The sequence below is a fragment of the Lepus europaeus genome, chromosome 22 (assembly GCF_033115175.1).
Source record: "Lepus europaeus isolate LE1 chromosome 22, mLepTim1.pri, whole genome shotgun sequence".
Taxonomy (NCBI): Eukaryota; Metazoa; Chordata; class Mammalia; order Lagomorpha; family Leporidae; genus Lepus; species Lepus europaeus.
The window spans coordinates 38,224,525-38,246,027 of NC_084848.1; the positions used below are offsets into that span (position 1 = coordinate 38,224,525).

Here is a 21,503-nt window from a genome sequence, read left to right on the forward strand (position 1 = left end):
AATGAGGAAAGAAACACAGCGTGTTTCCGTAAGTTGCCTGAGATCATGCAGCCAATAAAAAGCGGAGCCAAGACTCAGTCCCAGGCGGTCTGGGTCCAGAATTTGTGCCCATAACCTCACACAGACAGACAGCCAAGTGGGTTGAGTTACTTCCCCAGGGGCTCCTGGGAGTGGGGGAAAGACGCAGACTGGAGGAAGCAGACGGGAGCTTTTGCTTCTCAGGAACGTAGCTGGGAATTCGCCCTGGGTCTGTCTGTGTTGCACAGGACTGCATTCTTGGCCATGAACCTGATTTGCTCTGTGTCCAGAACTGGGCACTCTGGATTTCTTACCAGATAAGATCATCACCATGGGCTCTGGTTTCCTAGGAAATGTACACTGTGACCCATCATTATTGCCATAAGGAGCCACGTGTCTGTGGGAAGGTCTTTAATTCCATCTATACCGTACCTATGGACATATGCGCACACTTGCAAAAGTTGGTGGAAGAAGGAACTGCAAGATAAGTTGATTGTGGTGAAAAAGAATTTGGAACCCATGTGTTCAGAGGGTCTTGAAGAAGTTCATGAGAAGTGCATATCATGGATTTCAAAAGTGTTTGTACCAAAATAAACTTATCTTTTTAGTCCATTTTTTTCCCATAAACTTTTCTAAGTACCTTCTTATTCAAGAATGAATGCCACGGCTGATGGCTCTTCAGACTACGTTCTCTCACCTTGCAACCCTGATGTTCTAACAGAGAAACTGAATTAGCTGGTGTTTATTTTCCCAGCGTTTAGGCAAGAGGAACCTTGGTTGTCTCTCAGAAGATCTCTTCGTCAGCTTCCTTGGCTGGCAGGTAGACACATGAGCTGGAACATGAACTTTCCCTGCATTTGTGAATGCTGTGTCCTCCTAGGATCTTAGGAAGTTAACAGTGACTCACACGTGGAGCTTGACAATAGATGCCTCTTATGAAGGAGAACCCCACAACAAAATGGGAAGCATTGCTCATTCGGCGCAGAAGTGCTCAACTATTTAAAGAATGAACAACTAAATGGCTAACTGGGGGAAGCTCAGCCCTTTAGTTGCAAAACCAAGTGCTGGAAAAAAAAAATAGTGCATGTTCAGGAAGTGTTCTCCCAGAGGGCATTTCCCCAGAGAAAATTCTGTCTTTTGTACATTCTGCTCTGGGGTCTTTAGAGATGTGTGAACACTGAACGCTCCTGTTTAAATGGCTCAGGGTTGGCCTCGGCTGAGGCCGCAGATGGCCAGGTGAGTGAGATCTGCTGCAGTGACCACCACGTCCTGGGCCCTCTGATGAGGGTTTATTAGTGCTGGCAAAGCTCGTGTTCAGCCACAAGCAGCCTGCACATTCCCAGCGGAAGCTGGTCTGCCCTGAGGCCTTCCCCTCCCACCACAGAAGACCGCCTGTGCCGACTGCAGGGGGCTGCAAGGCTGCTGCTTGCTTGTCCCAAGCCAATGGGAAAGTTCTAGGCCCAGCAGAGCAGGTGTTACCGTTGCCTTTCAAACAGCATCTGCAGGGAGCTGACCTGGGTGCCGCTAGGGTCTCTGCCCCTGTGGTACCCTGAGAGGGGACCCGCCCTGGCACACAGGCCCTGTAGCCTTCTTCTCTCTGTTGGCGTTGACAGCTGGAGCATCTGGCTTATCTTTCTGAGGACGACAGCCCCAGCCTTGGTCTCCCTGATATTTCTATCAAGCTGCCAATGACCAGCATCCACCGGGAGCCTGTGTGCTCCAGGGTTCAATCGTGTTTCACTCTAGGAACCTGTTTGTTGGTATTGGTGCCGTGTGTCCAGCATAAGCCTGGTAGGAGCCCGATGTCCCATCCACAGCGACTCCTGGATGTGATGAAAGTCTTATTGCTAAAGAGGAAACCCAGCTCTAGTCCACCTCACTGGAAGTCGTTCCTCTGTCATGGTCCTGCCCGTGCCCAGTAGCACCGAGCCCCTACGGCGGCCCATCGCTCCTCTCCCGTCCCTGACCTGTAGCTCACAGCATCCCCCTTGCCTCTTTTTTTAAATTTTTTTTTTATTTTTAAGGTTTACTTTATGTATTTGAAAGGCAGAGTGACAGAAAGGGGAAGAGAGACACAGAGAGACAGGAAGAAAGAGAGAATCTTCCATCCACTGATTCACATCCCAAATGGCTGCAGCAGCCGTGGCTGGGCCAGACCAAAGCCAGGAGCCCAGAGCTTCTTCCAAGTCTTCCACGTGGTGCAGGGGCCCAAGCACTTGGGCTATCGCTCTGCTGCTTTCCCAGGTGCATTACCAGGGAGCTGGATCTGAAGCAGAGCAGCCAGAACCTGAACCAGCACTCCAGTAGGGCGTCACAGGCTGTGACTTAACCAACTGCACCCCACCCCAGCCCATGGCTCTATGGACTTACCCTTGAGGCTCTGGCTGTCAGAAAATCTCCATTTCCTTGTTGGGTTTCTGCAGCCAAGATTCAGAGCCACCTAGCAGGTCATTTTCCCATGGGTCACTTGTCCTTGGCACCTGGCACGGGAGGAGCCTAAGGAGTTCACCTGCTTGGCCACTTTGTTCCTGTGACCAGCAGGTTCAACATGCCGTTGGCCCCAGCATCCTGTCTGTGTTGTCCGAGTGGGGCCCGAGGCTCTGTGGTCTCCTGGTGTCTTTTTCTGCATCGCTCTGTCCTGCCTCCCTCCTCCTCTTTGCTGAGCGCAGCTGGGGGCAGAATGGTGCCAGGTATCACATAGGAAGCATTTTTTTTCCCAAGGAGAGTCAGGGAGAGAGAGGTTTTCTTGGCAAAGGAACCGCTAAATCAACATGTGCTGCTTTAGCCAACCAATTCAGCCCTCTAGGGGGAGAGGCGAGTGGGGGCGGGGCATGGAATCAAAATACCCTATTTGAGGCTCAACTGTCAGTTTGGTGGTTCAAAGGGGATGAGCCATGAGTCCTCTGTGCGTGTCAGCCAAGCGTGATTCCCCCTATGATCCGTGAGACGCCTTTCTGTCCGTCTCTCCCTACCATGAGCTGAGGCCAGGGGAGATCTCGTGGTGTCTCCTCTGCGGTGGAGTGGGAACATACTGCCTGCCTCTGAGGCCCAGACATCATGACTGCGTGCAGACCAAGTCCTGGGCCCCCGGGGATGGCTTTGTGAGCCCTTGGCCCTGTGCAAACAGGGAAGTAACAAACAGACTCGCAGCAGAAGTTCTTGCCATCGGTCGCCACCCTAGGTCACTGTAAGGAGAAGGGAGGAGGGTTGGTTAGCCTGGGGGCTTACTTCTTACAGTCGCTGGAAATGAGTTCCTTTGCATGAACACACTGGTGGCCCATAGATTTCTTTGTGAGCAGGAGTTCCAACAGCTCAGCCTCACACACACAGACAAACGTCAACTCTGAGGAGCAGTGGTGCAGGACCACAGAGAGCGGGTAGAAAGGTCGCTTCCCATAGCGGGGCCCCAGTGTCCTGCTTCTTTGGTTCAGCCTGCAGAAAAGATCAGCATGCCAAGGGGAGATGCAAATATCATCCACAGGGAGTTCCACATGCAGCCCTCCCTGTAGGCAGCTGCCGTGGTGAGGAGGGAACTCGCACAGCACCAGGCTCAGAATTCCAAACCCACCACCATGTGGACTGCCCAAGCCAGGAACGCTCTCACTGCCAGCCATGGTTGGGAGAGAAATTCCATGGCTGATGGATCATTCTCTCGACATGCCTTCCTCGAGAACTACAGCCTTAAATGGTACAGAAACCAGACCAAAGGATTACAGCCAGAATATCTAGACATGGGTTTCATAACTTTTTTCTGGTTGTGAAAATAATGCAAGAGTCAAGTGAAAAATTGAGAAAATACCAGAAAAAAAGAAAATCCACACAGAAGCAGAACACCCAGAGGTGGACCTTTAACCTTTTTCTTTCTTTCTTTCTTTCTTTCTTTTTTTTTTTTTTTTTTTTTTAAGATTAGGCAGAGGCAGAGAGAGAGAGAGAGAGAGAATCTTCTATCCGTTGGTTCACTCCCCAGATGGCCACAACGGCCGGGCCTGCGCCAATCTGAAGCCAGGAGCCAGGAGCTTCTTTCAGGTCTCCCACATGTGTGCAGAGGCCCAAGCACTTGGACCATCTGCTTTCCCAGGCCATAGCAGAGAGCTGGATCGGAAGTGGAGCAGCCAAGACTCGAACTGGCACTGCAGGTGGCAGCCTTACCTGCTACGCCACAGCGCTGGCCCTGTACTTTAAACCTCTCTCTCTTATCTTCCCCTTCTCTCTCTTTCCCCTTTCTTCTTCCCCTTCCGTTATCCCCCTCCCTAATAGTTAGAATTAAGAGAATGTCGCAAATGTGATTCGCTCTCCTGTTCTTCCACTCAGCCTTACATCAATCTGCAATAAAGACGTCAGGACACCCAGAAGCTATAAAGAAAACACGGATAGGCGGCGCCGTGGCTCAACAGGCTAATCCTCCGCCTTGCGGCGCCGGCACACCAGGTTCTAGTCCCGGTCGGGGCACCGATCCTGTCCCGGTTGCCCCTCTTCCAGGCCAGCTCTCTGCTGTGGCCAGGGAGTGCAGTGGAGGATGGCCCAAGTGTTTGGGCTCTGCACCCCATGGGAGACCAGGATAAGCACCTGGCTCCTGCCATTGGAACAGCGCGGTGCGCCGGCCGCAGCGCGCTACCGCGGCGGCCATTGGAGGGTGAACCAACGGCAAAGGAAGACCTTTCTCTCTGTCTCTCTCTCTCTCACTGTCCACTCTGCCTGTCAAAAAAAAAAAAAACACGGATAGGTTGGACTGCATAGAAATATAAAATATAACCACAAACAGCATGCAAAAAAAAGGCAATAATATTTACCAGTAATAGAACAAATGATTTCTCTGTATCCTATGCAGTGAGCTGCTTAACTGGATAAAGAAGATAGACAAGTTTTTAAATGACTTAAACATAGAAATAGGCAAGAAAAACAGGAATGACCACGAAACATGTACTTTCCTTAAAGCTTCATATCGCTAATAATCAAGACGTGAAGTCAGAACAGCAAGCTCATCTTCACTAAGGGCAAGGGTTGAGTACATGGAGGCTGAAAAGCAGCAAAGACCAGGTGACAGTGCCATTCACTGTTGCTGGGATTACAGATTGGTAAAACCTTTGTAGAGAGCGCTTTCTCCATGTCTGTTTATACTTTGGCAAAGCATTGGCACCTCCATAAGACTTTTTTAAAGATTTTATTTATTTCAGAGGGAGAATTACAGACAGAGAGAGGGAGACACAGAGAGAGAGAGGTCTTCCATCCGCTGGTTCACCCCCCAGATGGCTGCAATGGCTGAAGCTGAACTGATCAGAAGCCAGGAGCCAGGAGCTTCTTACGGGTCTCCACACGGGTGCAAGGGCCCAAGGACTTGGGCCATCTTCTACTGCTTTCCCAGGCCACAGCAGAGAGCGGATTGGAAGTGGAGCAGCTGGGACCAGAACCAGCGTCCACATGGGATACCGGCACTGCAGATGGCAGCTTTACCTGCTAAGCCACAGCACAGGTCCTTCCATAAGATTTATTGTTTGGGAGCTGGTGCTGTGGCGTAGCAGGTAAAGCCGCCGCTTGCAGTGCTGGCATCCCATATGGGTGCCGGTTCGAGGCCCGGCTGCTCCATTTCCAGTCGAGCTCTATGCTATGGCCTGGGAAAGCAGCAGAAGATGACCCAAGTCCTTGGGCCCCTACACCCACATGGGAGACCTGGAAGAGGCTCCTGGCTCCTGGCTTCAGATCAGCACAGCTCCAACCATTGTGGCCATCTGGTGAGTGAACCAGAGAATGGAAGACCTCTCTCAGTACAGAAAGCAAGGCAAATTTGTGGAGTGTATAACTACACCCAAAATATTAGCTAAATGGAAAAAAAAATGTTACTTAAAAATACCACGTAAGTGTGGCATGGAAAGGGGAAGATTGGAAGAACATGAACCCATCATCTTTCTCCCCATAATTTCTTCAGGAACAATTGAATTTTATGATGAAAATACCCCTCTAGTAATTAGCAAATAATTTCCAGTGGCATAAAAATTTTAATATAAACATTTTCCTACTTTTTTTGTCTTTTACAAAATTGGCATAGATGTCCCACAGTTTATGTCGCCATTCTACTCTTAGTTTTTAAGGATGAAGCAGCAACAAACATCTTTGTAGAATAAAATACTTAGGTTTACACTCTGGAGCGCATCTGTCGCATCGTTTAGCAGAGTTTGAGAGTTTAACGTAGAGAGAATCCTTTAAGGGACTGTGGATGTATAGGAGTACTGGAAAAACTGCATGGAAAATGTCCTTAAACGTAAGTTGGGGCAAGCATTTAGCTGATAGAATGCCTGCTTCTCGTATCAGCAGAACCGGGGTCCAGTTCCGTTTCCAACCCCAGCTCCCACTTCTATCTTGGTGCTAATGCTCACCCTGTGATGAGCCATCCAACTGATGGCTCAAGTAGTTGGGTCCCTGCCCCCACATGAAAGACCTGGATTGAGTTCCTGGCTCTTGGCTTTGCCTTGACCCAGCCCTGGCTATTTGTGGGCATTTAGAGCACGAACAGGGGGCCGGTGTTGTGGCGTAGCGGGTAAAGCCACTGCCTGCAATGCTGGCATTGTGTATGGGCGTGAGTTTGTGTCCTGGCTACTCCACTTCAATCCGGCTCCCTCCTGATGGCCTGGGGAAAAGCAGCGGAAGATGGCCCAGGGATTGGGACCCTGCCACTGGACAGATGAAACTCTTGGCTCCTGGCTCAGCCTGTCCCAGCGCTGGCCATTGCGGCCATCTGGGGGGTGAACTATGAACCAACTGATGGAGAGTCTCTCTCTGTCTCTCTGTCCCTGCAACTCTTTCAAACTAAATAAGCAAATATATTTTTTAAAAACAGAGTGAACCAGTAGTTGAGACAGAGAGGAAAGGGGGAGGTTTTATTGTTTATTTGGGTGCAAAAAAAAAGTCGGAAATCCATGTAGTTTTTTCATAATACACATTCTCCATGTGCTTTTTGAAGTGTCCTTGTATGAGTTTGATGTTTTCTGGTTTCTAACCCCTTTAAGCCTTATCAAGACCTTAGATGGCAGGGGAGTCGGGTCCACCGCCCTGGCCCTCAGCTCTGTTTCCCACTCAGCTGATCACTGGTGTGTGTAGCCTCAGAGTGAGAACACTGGTATCATATCCTCAGGAGCCGCCCATCCCAAGGCACAGCCCCGGGCCCTCTCCACTCCTCCTCCCCAAGAGAACCGGTCCACACCCAGGGAAGGACTCTCAGATTGCTATCTCTGGCCCAGTCTTTCCTCTGACTTCCAGCTGTGTGTATATTAAACCTCTCCACTTGGATGTCTGAAAAATAGCTCAGTGCGTCCAGAATAAATGCCAGGAGCCTGCTGACCCCGCCTTCCCGCTGACTCTCTGTCTTTCCATGACTAAATTCCGCTACCCTTCCTCCCCGGTTCTGCATCCATCCATTTCTTTTCACCTCACCGCTCCCACCTTCATCCAGCCACCGCTGCTTACTTCCTGGACTCTCCAAAAAGCTCCCCAACCCGTCTCATTGTGTTCGCTCTGTCTGTCCAGCCCCTTGTCCGTGCTGGGGCTGGAGTCTCGCGAAGTCACAAATCTAACGCCACCCTCGCCCCGGGTAAGACTTGGCAATGGCTTCACTTTCCTCTGGGACAGAAGACCAAAGTCCCCACTGAACCCTGGCCTCATGTGGCTCCTGCTGTCCACTCCCTGCCCCTCGCACCACCCACACCCCCTCCCCGGGACTCTGACCACATTGGGCTTTGTAGCTTGACTGTGCTGTGCTCCCCTGCCCCGCCCCCCAGCTCTGTTCTCTCTGCCTGAGTTCTGCTCACCTTCGCTTCCCCCGTCATCGTCCCAGCTCAGCTGGAATGTCGCTTTCTTGGGGAGTCTTCCCCCAGTGCCGGCTCAGGCTGTCCCATCGCATACTGCCGCATTTTCTATACATTGCACACGTCACAACGTCACAAGTCATAGCTGCAGACTTCGTTTTGAATATCTTGTTATGTGCTACATGAATGGCACCCCTGGGGGGGGGGGGGAACAAATGTTGGACTTTTCACTATTTCATTGATTTTCCCAGAATTCTTTTAACAATGTGACAGTGTCAGCCTTCCCTTTCAAGAACTTTCAAGTAGAAACCTGCACGAGCCAACCCTAAATGATTTGGTATTGAGACTCGGGTTGTAACCCAAATTCACTGTCTTGGTAATCCCACCTTCCAGTCCTGACCACGTGCCGGCCTCTGCTCCTTAGACGAGGGCAGCAAGTTATCCTCTGTATGTTTGACCCCTAAGGAGTTGTGCTGTGTTCTCACGCAGGACTTTGTAGGATTCATTGTTACTTCCCACGCACAAGCCAAGAACCAGAGTAGAGGGAAGAACCAAGTGTTTCTTGCAGGGTTTGGTTTTGGATTTCACAGTGATGAACGTAAATGTCCCTTTGTCGTCGTGCTATCATGGAATAGTCACCGTTCCTCTCAGATGGAAAGTCCTCTCCCCTCGGGGAACAGGCCACGACAGGGACTGGCCAGGGGCAGCGCCACGTGGGAGGCAGACCTAGGATCAGATGTTGACCTTGCGCCTCCACAGCCATGGTATCTCGGGGTAGAGTCTCTGGGCTGTTTGGAGCACAAAATAAGATAATGTGAAGATATTTCAAAGTGTTCATAGGAAAATGGAGTTAAAAGATGGTTATTTGGGGCTGGTGCTGTGGCTCACTTGGTTAATCCTCCGCCTGCGGCGCTGGCATCCCATATGGGTGCTGGGTTCTAGTCCTGGTTGCTCCTCTTCCAGTCCAGCTCTCTGCTGTGGCCCAGGAGGGCAGTGGAGGATGGCCCAAGTGCTTGGGCCCCTACACCCGCATAGGAGACCAGGAGGAAGCACCTGGCTCCTGGCTTTGGATCAGCTCAGTGCCGGCAGTTGCGGCCATTGGGAGAGTGAACCAGAAGATCTCCCCCTCCCCCTCTCCCTCCCATTGCCCCCTCCCCCTCTCCTCCCTGTGTCTCTCCCTCTCTCTGTGCTTTTCCCTCTCCCTCACGCTTTCCCTCTCCCTTTCCCTCTCCCTCTCCCTGTGTCTCTCCCCCTCCCTTTCTCTGTGTCTCTCCCCCTCTCTGTAACTTTGCCTTTCAATTAAATAATAATAAATAAATCTTGGGGGTTAAAAAAGAAAAGAAAAAATGGGATTGAAAGATAATACGGATTTTCCATGAACTTTTTGAAGGCTGCTGTACACCTGAAGCAAGAATTAATAGCTGCAGAAGCTGCACACTCATCCCAGGAAGCGTGCTCTTCTCTGCACTTCCATCTGTGTCTGCAGCGTTCCATGATAAAAAGTTGGGAAATCGGTTAAAAATAGCTGCAGAGAGTGACCAGCCTTCTTGCCTCATTCCGGCTCATTCTGGCTCATTCCGGCTCATTCTGGCTCCAGGGCCCGGCTCTTAGCTCGCTTTCCTGTGTTTCTCTTGGAGGAGTAGCTGAGCCCAGTGATCTAAGCACAGAGACTCGGGCCGCTCTGTCTCATTACTCTCAGGAAAGCTCGGGGTGGAAACAAAATAAACCCCATTTCTGTATCTTCTTTGTCTACAACCACTTGGGAATTCTCTCTGAAACTACTGTGGGCATTTTAAGTAACCCCGATTACCTGGCAAGAACAATATACCTTTCAGGCGGGTGGCGAGGATAAAGTAACGTGTCCACCCCTCCCGTGCGTGCAGGACAAAAGCCGCAGCTATTAAATACCGCTGCCCAGTGAGCTCATGAGTGCTGAGCCTGTAATTGTGTGCTTGGTGTTTCAGGCGCTGAGCCTCTGCGCTGTCTGAACGTGCAGTCTTCATTGTGTGGCCTTGTTAAGGTTAGCTGCTGAGTTACACGTTGGCATCCGAGGCCAAAAACTGACCTGTGCACATTGCAAATCGAAGTCAGGAGCTGGACGGTGACTTTTTTGTGGATTTTTTTTTTTCTGCTTTTGCTTTTTTGTTGTTGTTGTTGTTTGAAGAGTGGCGGTATAATGGACCCTCAGGGTGGAAGTTGACCGTGTCTGTGTCCCACTAACCTTGTCCACGTTTGGCTCGTGCGTTCGGATGCAGCCAGCACAGGGAGCGGGCGCTGCTTGCCTGTCTCTGCTCTTCCTGCCTCAGTTTCCTGTTCTTGCTTCCCCAGTGGAGAATTTGAACTCGTGTCTCAGATCCCTCCTTTTTCCTCTGGAATCCTTGAAGGGGGACCGCATGTGGTTTCTGTAGGTTTCCCGGCTCTGGAACAAGGGTCCCAAAGGGTTTGGGGAACTTCCTTCCTCCTCCTAGAAATCAGGCAAGCTCTGGGTTGGCCAGGACAGCTCTGCTGCTTCCGCTTCTCTGGGGGCAGCAGGACTGAGCTGGAGCTGGGGAGGAGTAAGGCTCAGCCTGTACCCACGTCAGGATGGGCTCCACGGGTCTTGTGTGGGGACATCAGGGCAGGCTTCCCAGGGGAAGTGTGGAAACTGGGGCTGCGCACAGACCTGGGAGCCTGGGATTAGATTCCACTCTGGGGCTCCCAGTTTGTGAGTTTTGTCCTGCTGGGTAGCTTGGGTGTGAAGCCCCTCTGGCTCTGAGCATGTCTAAAGTTAGACTGAGCAGTCAGGTTTAGGGTGTCTAACCTGCCTTGGTGGCCCTGGCGTGCTGTGACCGGGATGAGTCACACCTCCATCACCACCCCTCCCCGGGCCGCCCAGGTGCGTCTGTGCCCCCAGGAAGTCCCCTTGCCGAGGGGGTGTGACGGTGACTGACAGAAGAGATGGCACAGCACTTTTCTCATGCCAAGCTGTTGCCGCGGCCCAGGGCAGGCCAGCCGGCTCCTACCTGGGCTCTTAGTCACGGGCTTTCTTGTGCAATCGCCGGCAGCCCCGAGTCCGGTGCGGGTCTCTGTCTGCGCTTGTCTCTCTTGCCCAAGAAGACATTTCCGAGACCTCAGCAGGCCCAGCAGCCTCAGGAGCAGCTAGGACCTCAGTCACCTTGCTTGGGAATGTGGGTGAGAGTGCTCTGGGCTCAGGCCCACACAGGCCGGGAGCGCCGGGCCTCGGCCTCGCAGGCTCAGCTCCCTACTGCTTTGCTGGCTCCTGGGGCCACACACTGTTGGGTCTCGCTGCAGCCTGCCACCTCCCTGATGTTTGCCACCAGGGGATCCAAGTGATCAGGGCTAATTGGGCCTCCTGAGTCAGAAACCACGTCAAGGAGGAAGAGCAGGCGACAGCACCTGCGCAGCCCGAAGTGGCTCCCTCACCTGACACAGCTGCCACCGCCCTCAGCCCCACCCCCACCCTGACCTGTGCACCTGCAAGGCCACTTCCTGTGGGTTAAATAAATGCTGCTCACATGTGTGTGTGTGCTCACACGTGTGCTCACGTGTGAGTGTGTATGTGTGTATATGAATGAGTGTGTGAGCGTGCATGTGTGTGGCGTCCACAAATCCCAGCCCCCTTGCTAAGGTCACCGTGAGGGAGGGGTATTCTGCATGGCGAACGGGCAGAGGCTGAGCTGGGGGCCAGGTGGTTTGGTTTCAGGTTGGAGAAGGGTTGCTTTGCCCAAGTGGTCACACAGGTAGTCGGCGCACCTGTGCCTTATTCCCCCGAGGCCCTGGGGCCACCGCAGCACAGCAGAGCTGGCAGAAGGACCCCATTGTGTTTCAGTGTGTTTCCCTGTGCCGGGAAAGCTCTTCTGCCTTCCCCTGCACCTGTCATGGCCTCCCAGAGAACTGGACTTGCTGTGCGTCGCTTGGTGTTTTCCAGGGACCCCCTGCTTGCAGGGCCTGCAGGGTCATACCACTGCCTCTGAGTCACCTCTCAGGGCTCAGTGTGGGAACCGGTGACACACATCCTGTCATCACCCACCTCTCAGGCCCGCTGGAGGGTGGGGGGCTGCACGGAGACCAGCCTTTCCCCGGGGGCCAGGCAGCTCAGCAGACCTAGGCAGGGAAGTGGAACTGTGAGTGCACCACATGAACCACTGTACAGGTGTCACAGCACACGGGGGTTGCCGTGGCTGCTGGCTATGTGGCCACAGCACGGGCACTGGCTGCAGGGCTGCAGCTCAGGGAGACCCCACGGTCACCTGGCGTCCATCCTCCTCACCAAGAAGCCCACGTGGCTTGCCTCGCAGCACACTGTTCCTTGATGAAGCCAAGCGGCCGTGCATCTCCAGGCTGCTCCTCTCGTCCCCTCAAGCTGTGCCGTGGAGGCCTGCAGCCATGTGGGTTTGCAGGACTCCAGCCCAGCCTGCCCTGGCCACCAGCCACCCTCTGTTACAGCGCTGAGGGTCATGGGAGAACCCGGTGCTGGGAGGCCGTATGCGACCAGCGCGCTGTTTCTCGTGTACACTTTCGGCAGCTGAGAGCCCACCCCTACAGTGAGGGCTTTCCACTGCAGTCCACCGCTGACAGTTCACATGGGGTGTCTCCTTCAGGGCTGGGAGATGGGTGGGGCATGCCTTTGTCCTGGGCTGCCTGTGTCTGGGCCTCCGGGGGACCTGGGGCATGCCCACACAAGCCCTGTGTCCCCCACCATGTTCCCTCTCCTAGTTGTGAACAAGCCCCACCAACCCACCACACCTGAGGCAGGAAGCCAACCTCCAGGCTCCCCCTGCTCCCCTCTGTGTGGCTGCCACCTCTCAGGCCTGGTTCTGCATTCGGGGGTTCCCCTCCGAGCCCCGCGTTTTGTCCCCTCCTCACCGCCTAGCTCAGGCCTTGTCCGGTCTGCCCCGGGCCACCTCACCCACCCTGGCTGCTGTGTGCCTCTTCAGCCGGGAACCCCTTACTCCCTTTGGTAGAGGGCTTTGCTGGGGCCCCTTTGTCTGATATTTAAACATCAAAATTCCCTAGCACGGCAGTCAGGGCTCATCACACAGTTCTAGGGACCTTGCCTCCCTCTGTAGTAAGAACCTGAGGTTTTTTTTCAGGACCCCATACTCTTGTGCCAGGCCCCTCTCCAACCTCACTCCATATAGGGTTCCCCGAGCCCACCCCGGGCACCTCCCCACAGCCGCCTCCTTAGACCCCTTCTGTGCACAGGAGACTCTGCCTGGTACTCTGCCTGGTGCCTGGCTCGGTTCTGCTTCTGCCAAGGCTGCTGCCCTCGGCTGCCACCAGGAGGGATGACTGATCCCTCTTACGTTTGTCCTCATAGCAGGTGGTTTGCACGGTGCCATTTGTATCATGCAGCAGTTGGTACAAGCCCCGCCCTCTTCCTCACCTCCGTCTCTCTATAAAACAGGTACCACCGTCATCTCTTGGTGTCTGATTGCTTCCAGGAACCCGTGGATGCCAAAATCGTGGGATACCCAAGTCCCTTGTATATAGCACTGCAATATTTGCATATGATCCTGCAGGCCTCCTACTTATAATCCCCAGTGCAACTAACTGCTATGCAGATAGCTGTCATGCTGTGCTGTTTACAGAATAATGACACAGAGAGACCCGTGTCCATGCTCAGTACACGTGCAGTTTTTTCCCCTCAATATTTTTGATCCGTGGTTGTGGAACCCATAGCTGTGTGTCAGACTTCATGTTGAAACCGCATCAACCTGTTCCCTACCTTCGTGGAGCTTACAGTCTAGCAAACACAAGGGGACTTTGAAAACTTTATGGAAAGTGGTGTTAAAAGATCCGTTTATTTAGGTACAAAAAATGTTTAAGTCCATGCATAGTTTTTTTTAAAAAAATAATTTATGTCAGAGGGAGAGAAAGAGAGAGTGAGGGAGAGAGGACAAGCTCTAATTTACTAGTTCAGTTCTCAAATGCCCACAATGACCAGGGCCAGGCCAAGGCCAAGGGCAAAGCTGGGCGCCAGGTACCTACCCCAGATCTCCCACATGGCTGGAAGGAACTAGTTACTTGAGCCATCACCTGTGCCTCCTGGGTTGTGCAATAGCAGGAAGCTGGAGACAGGAGCTGAAGCCAGGAATTGAACCGGGGTGCTCTGATGTGTAACATAGCCGTCCTAACCCAACTACCTACTCCCATATAGTTTCTTATGCATTTTCTGTGCACTCTTTGTAGACTCCCTCCTATGCATAGATTTCAGAATTTTTGCACTAAAATAGACTTACCTTTTAATCTCATTTTCCATGGACTTTTTAAAGTGCCCTCACTCGTGTCTCCTTGTTGTAGCTGTGAGTACCTTGCGGACAAAGATCACCTGCACTTGCAGTCTGTGGCACATGGGCCTCTCACTGGTGAACTCTGGCGGCAGACGCAGGTGCTAGAGTGGAGGATGGGGCGTGGCCTGGGAGGATTTCTCATGGGTGAAAAGCAGCATTCTGCCCTCGGTTTTATGGGCGGTTAAACCATTGTTGAGATCCATCCTCCAGGGACCACGAGGCAGGAGCTGAGGCTTAACAAGTTTTCACCCAGGTAGCCCAGAGAGGCGCGTTCCTGTTGAAGTGCGTGCAGAAGGCTCACGCGGCCGTGTGTGACCACACCATGGTCCGGTCGCCTGTGCCGTGAGCCCGTCCTGCAGGGGTGGTTTGGTCCCCAGCCTGGCTGCACTGTCACACGCTGCTGCTGTTTTCTTTCAGGGATCTGAAGCTGGACAATGTGCTCCTGGACCACGAGGGTCACTGTAAGCTGGCCGACTTCGGGATGTGCAAGGAGGGGGTCTGTGACGGGGTCACCACGGCCACGTTCTGTGGCACGCCCGACTACATCGCCCCCGAGGTGAGTGCGGCTTTTGGAACCTGGGCTCTGCCATCACCCCGACCAGAAATGCCACCTGCCGCTTTTGTGTGCCTGAGCCCCGGGGGCGGCGCTGAAAGCTGCCGCCTCCAGACTCGCCTAGGGCTCACTGGGTGAAGAGCAGCTGGACATTTCCCGGGCTCCCCAAAACAAGAGCCTTAGTACACACACACACACACACACAGAGCCTTATGGAAACTTCGTGGCTGCGTAGGTCTCGGCCTTTCAGTGAGGACAGTGTGCTGGGCTCGTAGGGTTTCACTGGTTTTTTTTCTTCTTTGTCTCTCCTTGGAAATTTAATTCCGGTCTCCTTGAGCAGAGCTAAAGAAAAGCTCCCGAATCCTTTCCCATGCGGGCGTGAGCCCGGACTCCTCCTCCTTCTATGTTGCCATACAAGGGCGTTTCAAAAAGTCTGTGGGAGCACAAAGTTTAAAGATAAGCGTTTTTGGTGCCGAGAAATGTTGAAATCCATGCACCGTCTTTTTGTAATATTCATTTTTCAAGAACTGTTGATGGATCCCTTGTATGCATGGATTTCAAAATATTTTTGTACCAAAACAAGCTAGTCTTTTATTATTATTTTTTTAATTTGGCAAGGAGAGAGAGTGAGGACTCTCCCTTTTCCTGTAGTCAGGGTTCACCAGGCTTTTGGGGTGACTGAATGTCATTCCCAGTTTGGTAAGGAGAGAGAGAGAGAGAGAGAACTAGCTCACACGCACACACACACACACACAGAGAGAGAGAACCAGCTCCCATCTGCTGGTTCACCCCCCAGTGCTGACAATGGCCAGGGGTGGGCCACGCCAAAACCAGGAGCCAGGAACTCCACCCAGTCTCCCACATGCTAGCAAGGACCCAGCTGTGTAGGCCATCACCAGTGCCTCTCAGAGTCTACACAGGCAGGAAGCTGGAGTCAGGAACCAGAGCCGGGCCCAAACCCAGGCACCCTGATACGGGATGCAGGCATGTTAACCATTAGACCACACTCCTGCCCTGAAATTTGTCTTTTAAGTCCATTTTCCACAAGTCTCTGAAGTCCCCTCGTATGTCCAGAACTCTCTAATCTGGACCTGCATGTCCACAGGGAGAGCAGACCCCCTGTAGGGATGGGGTGAGAGAAGGGGGCCGCCACAGCAGGAGGCTTCCTCCTCATACCTGAGTGTGTCTGTTCCCGTCGGGCATCGGTGTCCGTTGCTCAGACACAGGAGGCCCCTCTCCCCCTTCCCCCATCCCACCCCACACAGATCCTCCAGGAGATGCTGTATGGGCCTGCGGTGGACTGGTGGGCCATGGGCGTGCTGCTCTACGAGATGCTGTGCGGCCACGCCCCCTTCGAGGCCGAGAACGAGGACGACCTCTTTGAGGCCATCTTGAACGATGAAGTCGTCTACCCGACCTGGCTGCACGAGGACGCCACGGGGATCCTCAGATCTGTGAGTCTGGCTCCCACCCCCACCCTGCTGCTAACCAGCTTGCGCTTCCTCTGTCTTGTTTAGAAACCCTCCCACCCCCGCCAGTTAGCCACCAGCACTAACAAAAGTTTGCGTTATCTAAAAATAAGAGTCAAACAACCAGCCTCTGACCGGCTTTCTTCCTCTCGTATGCAAGTGAGATTTCTGGGCCAGCCACAGTAGCAGTTGATTGCCCAGGACAGGGGTATTAACAAAAATTCATGGAAAATAGGATTAAAATATAAATTTATTTGGGTGTGAAAAACAATGTTGAAATCCCATATATAAGGGGGTCTTCAGAAAGCTTTTGAAAACTGCGTACTGTGAACAAATTCTGCATGGGCCTCAAGGGTTTGTTTGCACCGGAATAAACTTTTTATTCCATTTTCCACGAACTTCCTGAGGTGCCCACCTGTTGAGTGTTTCTAGCACTTGTGACTTGAGGTGGATCGATGCTCCCTCTTCCTGTAGTCAGGGGGCACCAGGGTGTTGGGGCGACTGAACGCCATTCCCAGTTTGTCCTGATGCCAGTGTGCCTCCGTCAGCAACATCCGAGGAAGAGGATGGAGGGGCCTTTCCCTGAGGGCTGGAGGAGGTTGTTCCAAACCTCTGCAGATCTCTTTGGCCTCCGTGCTAGCCTTACGCAAGCCAGATGCCACGCCTGCTGCTCAGGTGCAGTGTTGTAATACAGCGTCCTCTCGGGGTGTACTCAAGGCGTTATGCCAAACACCTTACTTTGAAGGGAGAAAGAAACAGATTTGAGGTCTTTGTGGTGAAAACACAAAAGCACCTGTAATTTGGGTCAATTCTGTAACCACGTCAGCAGACTTCAGCACGCGCGTGTTTTTCACCTGCTCTCTGCAGTGAGGGTATAAAGACGAATAGCAGGTGCATTCTTCAAGTAGGAAACCCCGGAACAGTGCGTTCTCTGTTGAGTAGTATCTGTGGGAGTAAGTTCTCTCCTTTCCAGAGGAATATTAGCTGTCTTGTTGAAAGACTCGCCTCTCCTTAAAAACCTCCGGTCTTATACTCAGTGCCATCTGGCGAGCGTTTGTATGCGGGTCACTGTATCCCGGGACTGAAGGCATTATTGTCCTGAGAATTCTCTGTGTGCCTAAAAGAGAAATAATCACAGAAATTGTTCTCGGGCAAATATTGCCAGAGTGAATCATAATTCATAACTTGGTCTCGGCTCGGGAACTGGAACTTTCCTGAAGTCCAGAAAGCATTACCCTCACACAGAGAGAAAAAAAAGATACTTTGGAATACAACCAATTGTCTCCTGTCCAGGGTGTTTTTTATAAGAACACTTTACAAGAAGTCTTCAAAAAGTGCATGGAAACTATGTATCATGGGAAAACTGAGCCTGGATCTTAAAAGCTTTTGTGCCAAAAAAATTCATCTTTTAACCCCGGTTCCCCCAACTGGTTCTGAAACTCTTTCATGCTGGTAAAATTCAGTAGAAATCTTAGATGGAGGGAACCAAGCGTGAGGCTGGGATAATTTTCATGAGAGGAAAATGGAGTAGAACTTCCCTCTGTGGATTTGTGCGTGAAGTTTCTTAGCTTCCTGGAAGACGTCTCCTCCACTAACCTTGATAACGTACCCTCCCATGGCACAGTCCCAACGCGCTGCACTCGGGCCGCCTCTCCCCAGTTCTGTGACCCCGAATCTGGCTCTCTGTGATTCTGGAGCTGTGCGGCAGCAGTTACTGGGCGGTAGTAACGGGTTTATATGGGGCAGGTGCATTGTTAGCATTTTTCATGTGGGAGACAAGGACCCCGGAGTTTCTCATTCACGTGAGAACACTATCTCTAGCCATGGGGAGGTCTCCCTTGTTAGCCTTGGTGTGTAAAAATGCCTGATCTTGGTACCAAAAAGGGTAGGAAATAAAGCCAGTGGAGGTTTGAGAAACCGTACTGGCCTCTGTCAGGGCTTAGCGGCCTTGCCTGACATTCCTCTGATGAATTCCTCATCCCTTGTGAGCCGCGGGTGTAGTAGCAGTCTTCAGAGCTCCTGTCACCCGCAGGATGGGGCTGTCCCCTCCCGTCAGCTTCCCTAGAATTTTCTCTACGTATTTTTGATGTAAGTCCTCAATCCCACAGCAGTGACACTGAGGCCTCCAGAGAGACCTTGTCCCCCCTAAACGGAGACTCACCCCTTGGACAGACAGCCAAGGCAGGTGGACACTTACTTGGAATTTTTAACACTGTTTCTCCTGCACCAGATAAACTTGATCACTTTAGCTGTTTCTTTTATATAAATCAGGGGTGGGGAAACTGGTTTTTGGGGTTTTTTTGCCAAGGGCCCTCTGGATAGTTAATAACATCTTCTGTGAACGGTACACAATTAACAACTTAAAAATTAGTCAGCTGCAGATTCATTGGATTTTTTTTTTAAAGATTTATTTATTTATTGGAAAGTCAGAGTTACACAGAGAGAAAAGGAGAGGCAGAGAGAGAGAGAGGTCTTCCATCTGCTGGTTCACTCCTCAATTGACCACAACGGCTGGAGCTATGCCGATCCGAAGCCAGGAGCCAGGAGCTTCCTCCAGGTCTTCCCACATAGGTACAGTCCTTGGGCCATCTTCCACTGCTTTCCCAGGCCACAGCAGAGAGCTGGATCAGAAGTGCAGCAGCCGGGACTAGAACCGGTGCCCATATGGGATGCTGGCACTGCAGGCGGCGGCTTTACCCGCTGCGCCACAGTGCCGGCCCCAAATCACTGAGTTTGAGTCGCACCTGCGCAGCTGGCCTAGGTAGGGCCACACCACATGATTTTGTGGGCCTAATACTACCCTCCAACTGGACATTCTCCACCTCCAAATAAATGTTAGGGTAATTATTTTTAGCAACCTGCACACATGTCATCCAATTTTGTCCTGCTTGGTCTTTGTTCCAAGAGGAAGCAGCCTCTGGGGCCTCAGGACAGTCTCATCCCCACGAGGACCCAGAGGCCTTCCCTTTGCAGCTTCGCTGCCGGGAAGCCACAGATCGCCTCACTTGCTCTCATGTCCACTTCCTTCTTCTGCAGCTGCTCAGTGCTCTCGCGCCTGCACCTGAGACTGCTCCACGGCATTTACCTGGTGCTGATTTTCCTGAAGGGTACTCTGTGTTCTGGCTAGGGCCGGGCAGGGGCCAGAGGGCAGAATTGCAGGGGGAGGGGGTCTTTCTCATAGCAAGGAGCAGGGGCTCCAGGCTCTCACTCCAACTGACCCTGGTGAGTTGCTTTGCCTCTCTGAATCTTGGCGTCTTTGCTGCTGAAATAGAATAATAAAATCCATGTCATGGATTGTTGTCAAGATTAAATGAGGGGCCGGCACCGTGGTGTGGTAGGTTAATCCTCCACCTGTGGCGCTGGCATCCCACATGGCCGCCGGGTCCAGTCCTGGCTGCTCCACTTCCGATCCAGCTCTCTGCTTTGGCCTGGGAAAGCAGTGGAAGATGGCCCAAGTGCTTGGGCCTCTGTACCCATGTGGGAGACCCAGAAGAAGCTCCTGGCTCCTGGCTTCAGATCGGTGCAGCTCTGGCCGTTGCAGCCATTTGGGGAGTGAACCAGCGGACGGAAGACCTTTCTCTCTGTCTCTCCCTCTCACTGTTTGTACCTCTACCTCTCAAATCAATAAATAAATAATCTTTTTTTAAAAAAAAAAGATTAAATGAAGCAATAGATGTTGTGTTAGCTAACATCCCTGAGAGAAGCTAACTTGGGAGAATATTTGGTTCAGCCCAGTTTTGCAGGGCACAGTCCATGATCGGCGGCCTAGTGGTGAAAACACCCACATCCCACATCATAGTGCCTGGGTTTGATTCCAGCTCCAGTGCCTGACTCCAGCATCCCGCTCATGTAGACCCTGGCAGGCCGCAGTGGTGGCTCAAAAATTGGGATGGAGATCCCAGCTCCCAGCTCCTGCCCCAGAACAACCCAGGCCATCGCAGGCATTTGGGGAGTGACAGTGGGTCGATCTGTTGTCTGTCTTCTTCTCAACTTAATTTCTAGAATCGGGCCTCCCTGTTGCCCTGGCAGCTGGTAAGGGCAGCATGGTAGAATGGGTGTGTGAGGAGAACCACACGGTGAGCCAGGAAGCAGAGACAGGGAACTGCTCGGCTCCGTGTCTGTGTGATTTCTCCTTATAAAGCCATGGTGATCTTATGTTGGAGCCTCCACCCAGGCAACCTAACCCAGTCCAGGCGCTTCCCAAAGGCCCCACTAATGTGAATCCATTCAACGTTAGCATAAGACCAGGGACCAAGCCGCATTTGTGGGCCTCTGGGGGACAGCTCGGCTGTGACACAAACCATGATGGATGCAAACCTCTTCGGTTTCTTCCTCCTGAAAGGAAATGTGTCTTCCAAGTCATTTTCTGGAAACACTTGGAAGCTGTCAGAGAAAACCACTGAAAAACGGCGTCCACCGGGAGGGCTTCTCGATCGTTTTGTACGGTTCATCCTCCGGGTGTATCTCAGATGTGTGAGTGCTGCAGATGAGGGCACGCTGCTGCTCATTGCCGAGGGCTGAGACATTGAAAAGGAAACATGAGCAGGGAAGAAGACTTGGGAGAAACCCTGGGCAGGGGAAATTGTCAGAATTGGGGTGTTCAAGACCCTGGCTCAAGTGCAGAGCTGGCCACGGGCAGACCTTAGCTCTTTGGCTCGTGGCTGTGCAACCTTGGGCATGTGGAGTAATGTGGCCATGCATCATTTCCGTCATCTGTGCGGTTGGGGTGTCCAGCCCTGCAGGCTCCTGCATGCATGCCCCAAGACCGTGTGTGTGGGACGCTGGGAGCAGGGATGGAACAGAGTGGTGTGTCACCGCGGAGAGCTGCGGGCCAAGCTGCCCTGGCCCTGTGGAGGAGGGTTCAATGTTCCATCTCACGCTGTACAAGCCCCTCAAGTGGCTCTCAGGGCAACTGGGCTTCGTTAGGACAATGTAGCTCTTTCCCTGCTAGAAGGAACCGTGGAGAGCGTCCACTCCACCCCCTCGTTTTATAGATGCGAAAACTCAGGCATTAGAAGTCGTGATGCACCCAAGGCTATTCAGTACCTAACTGAAGCAAAAAAAAAAAAAAAAAAAGGGTTGGGGGAATCCTTGTGCGTGGCCGAGGAGGATGTCCAATAGGGCTGCCAGTGTGGGAGTGGTGTGTGATCCATCAGCTCTGTGCCTGGGTATGTGCCCAGAAAAACTGAAGAGCAGGGACTCACACTGATATTTGTGCATCCATGTTTGCAGCTGTGACATGAAAAAAAAAAAATAGTGATCACTGATGGATGAGTGGAGAAACAGAATGTGATATTTCTGGACAATTGGATATGATTCAGCCATAAAAAGGAAGGACATTTTTAAGATTGATTTATTTATTTGAAAGGCAGAG

The 21,503-nt window shown here is 52.3% G+C and overlaps 1 protein-coding gene across 1 annotated transcript in view; it reads left to right on the plus strand.

Annotated features, from left to right (window-relative positions):
• PRKCH (protein kinase C eta) overlaps window positions 1–21,503 on the plus strand; it is a 274,168-nt gene that overhangs the window by 233,451 nt on the left and 19,214 nt on the right. The window contains exons 11-12 of the mRNA XM_062181544.1: window positions 14,525–14,663; window positions 15,926–16,114. Coding sequence (XP_062037528.1) covers window positions 14,525–14,663; window positions 15,926–16,114 — 328 coding nt within the window. The remainder of the gene's footprint in view (window positions 1–14,524; window positions 14,664–15,925; window positions 16,115–21,503) is intronic.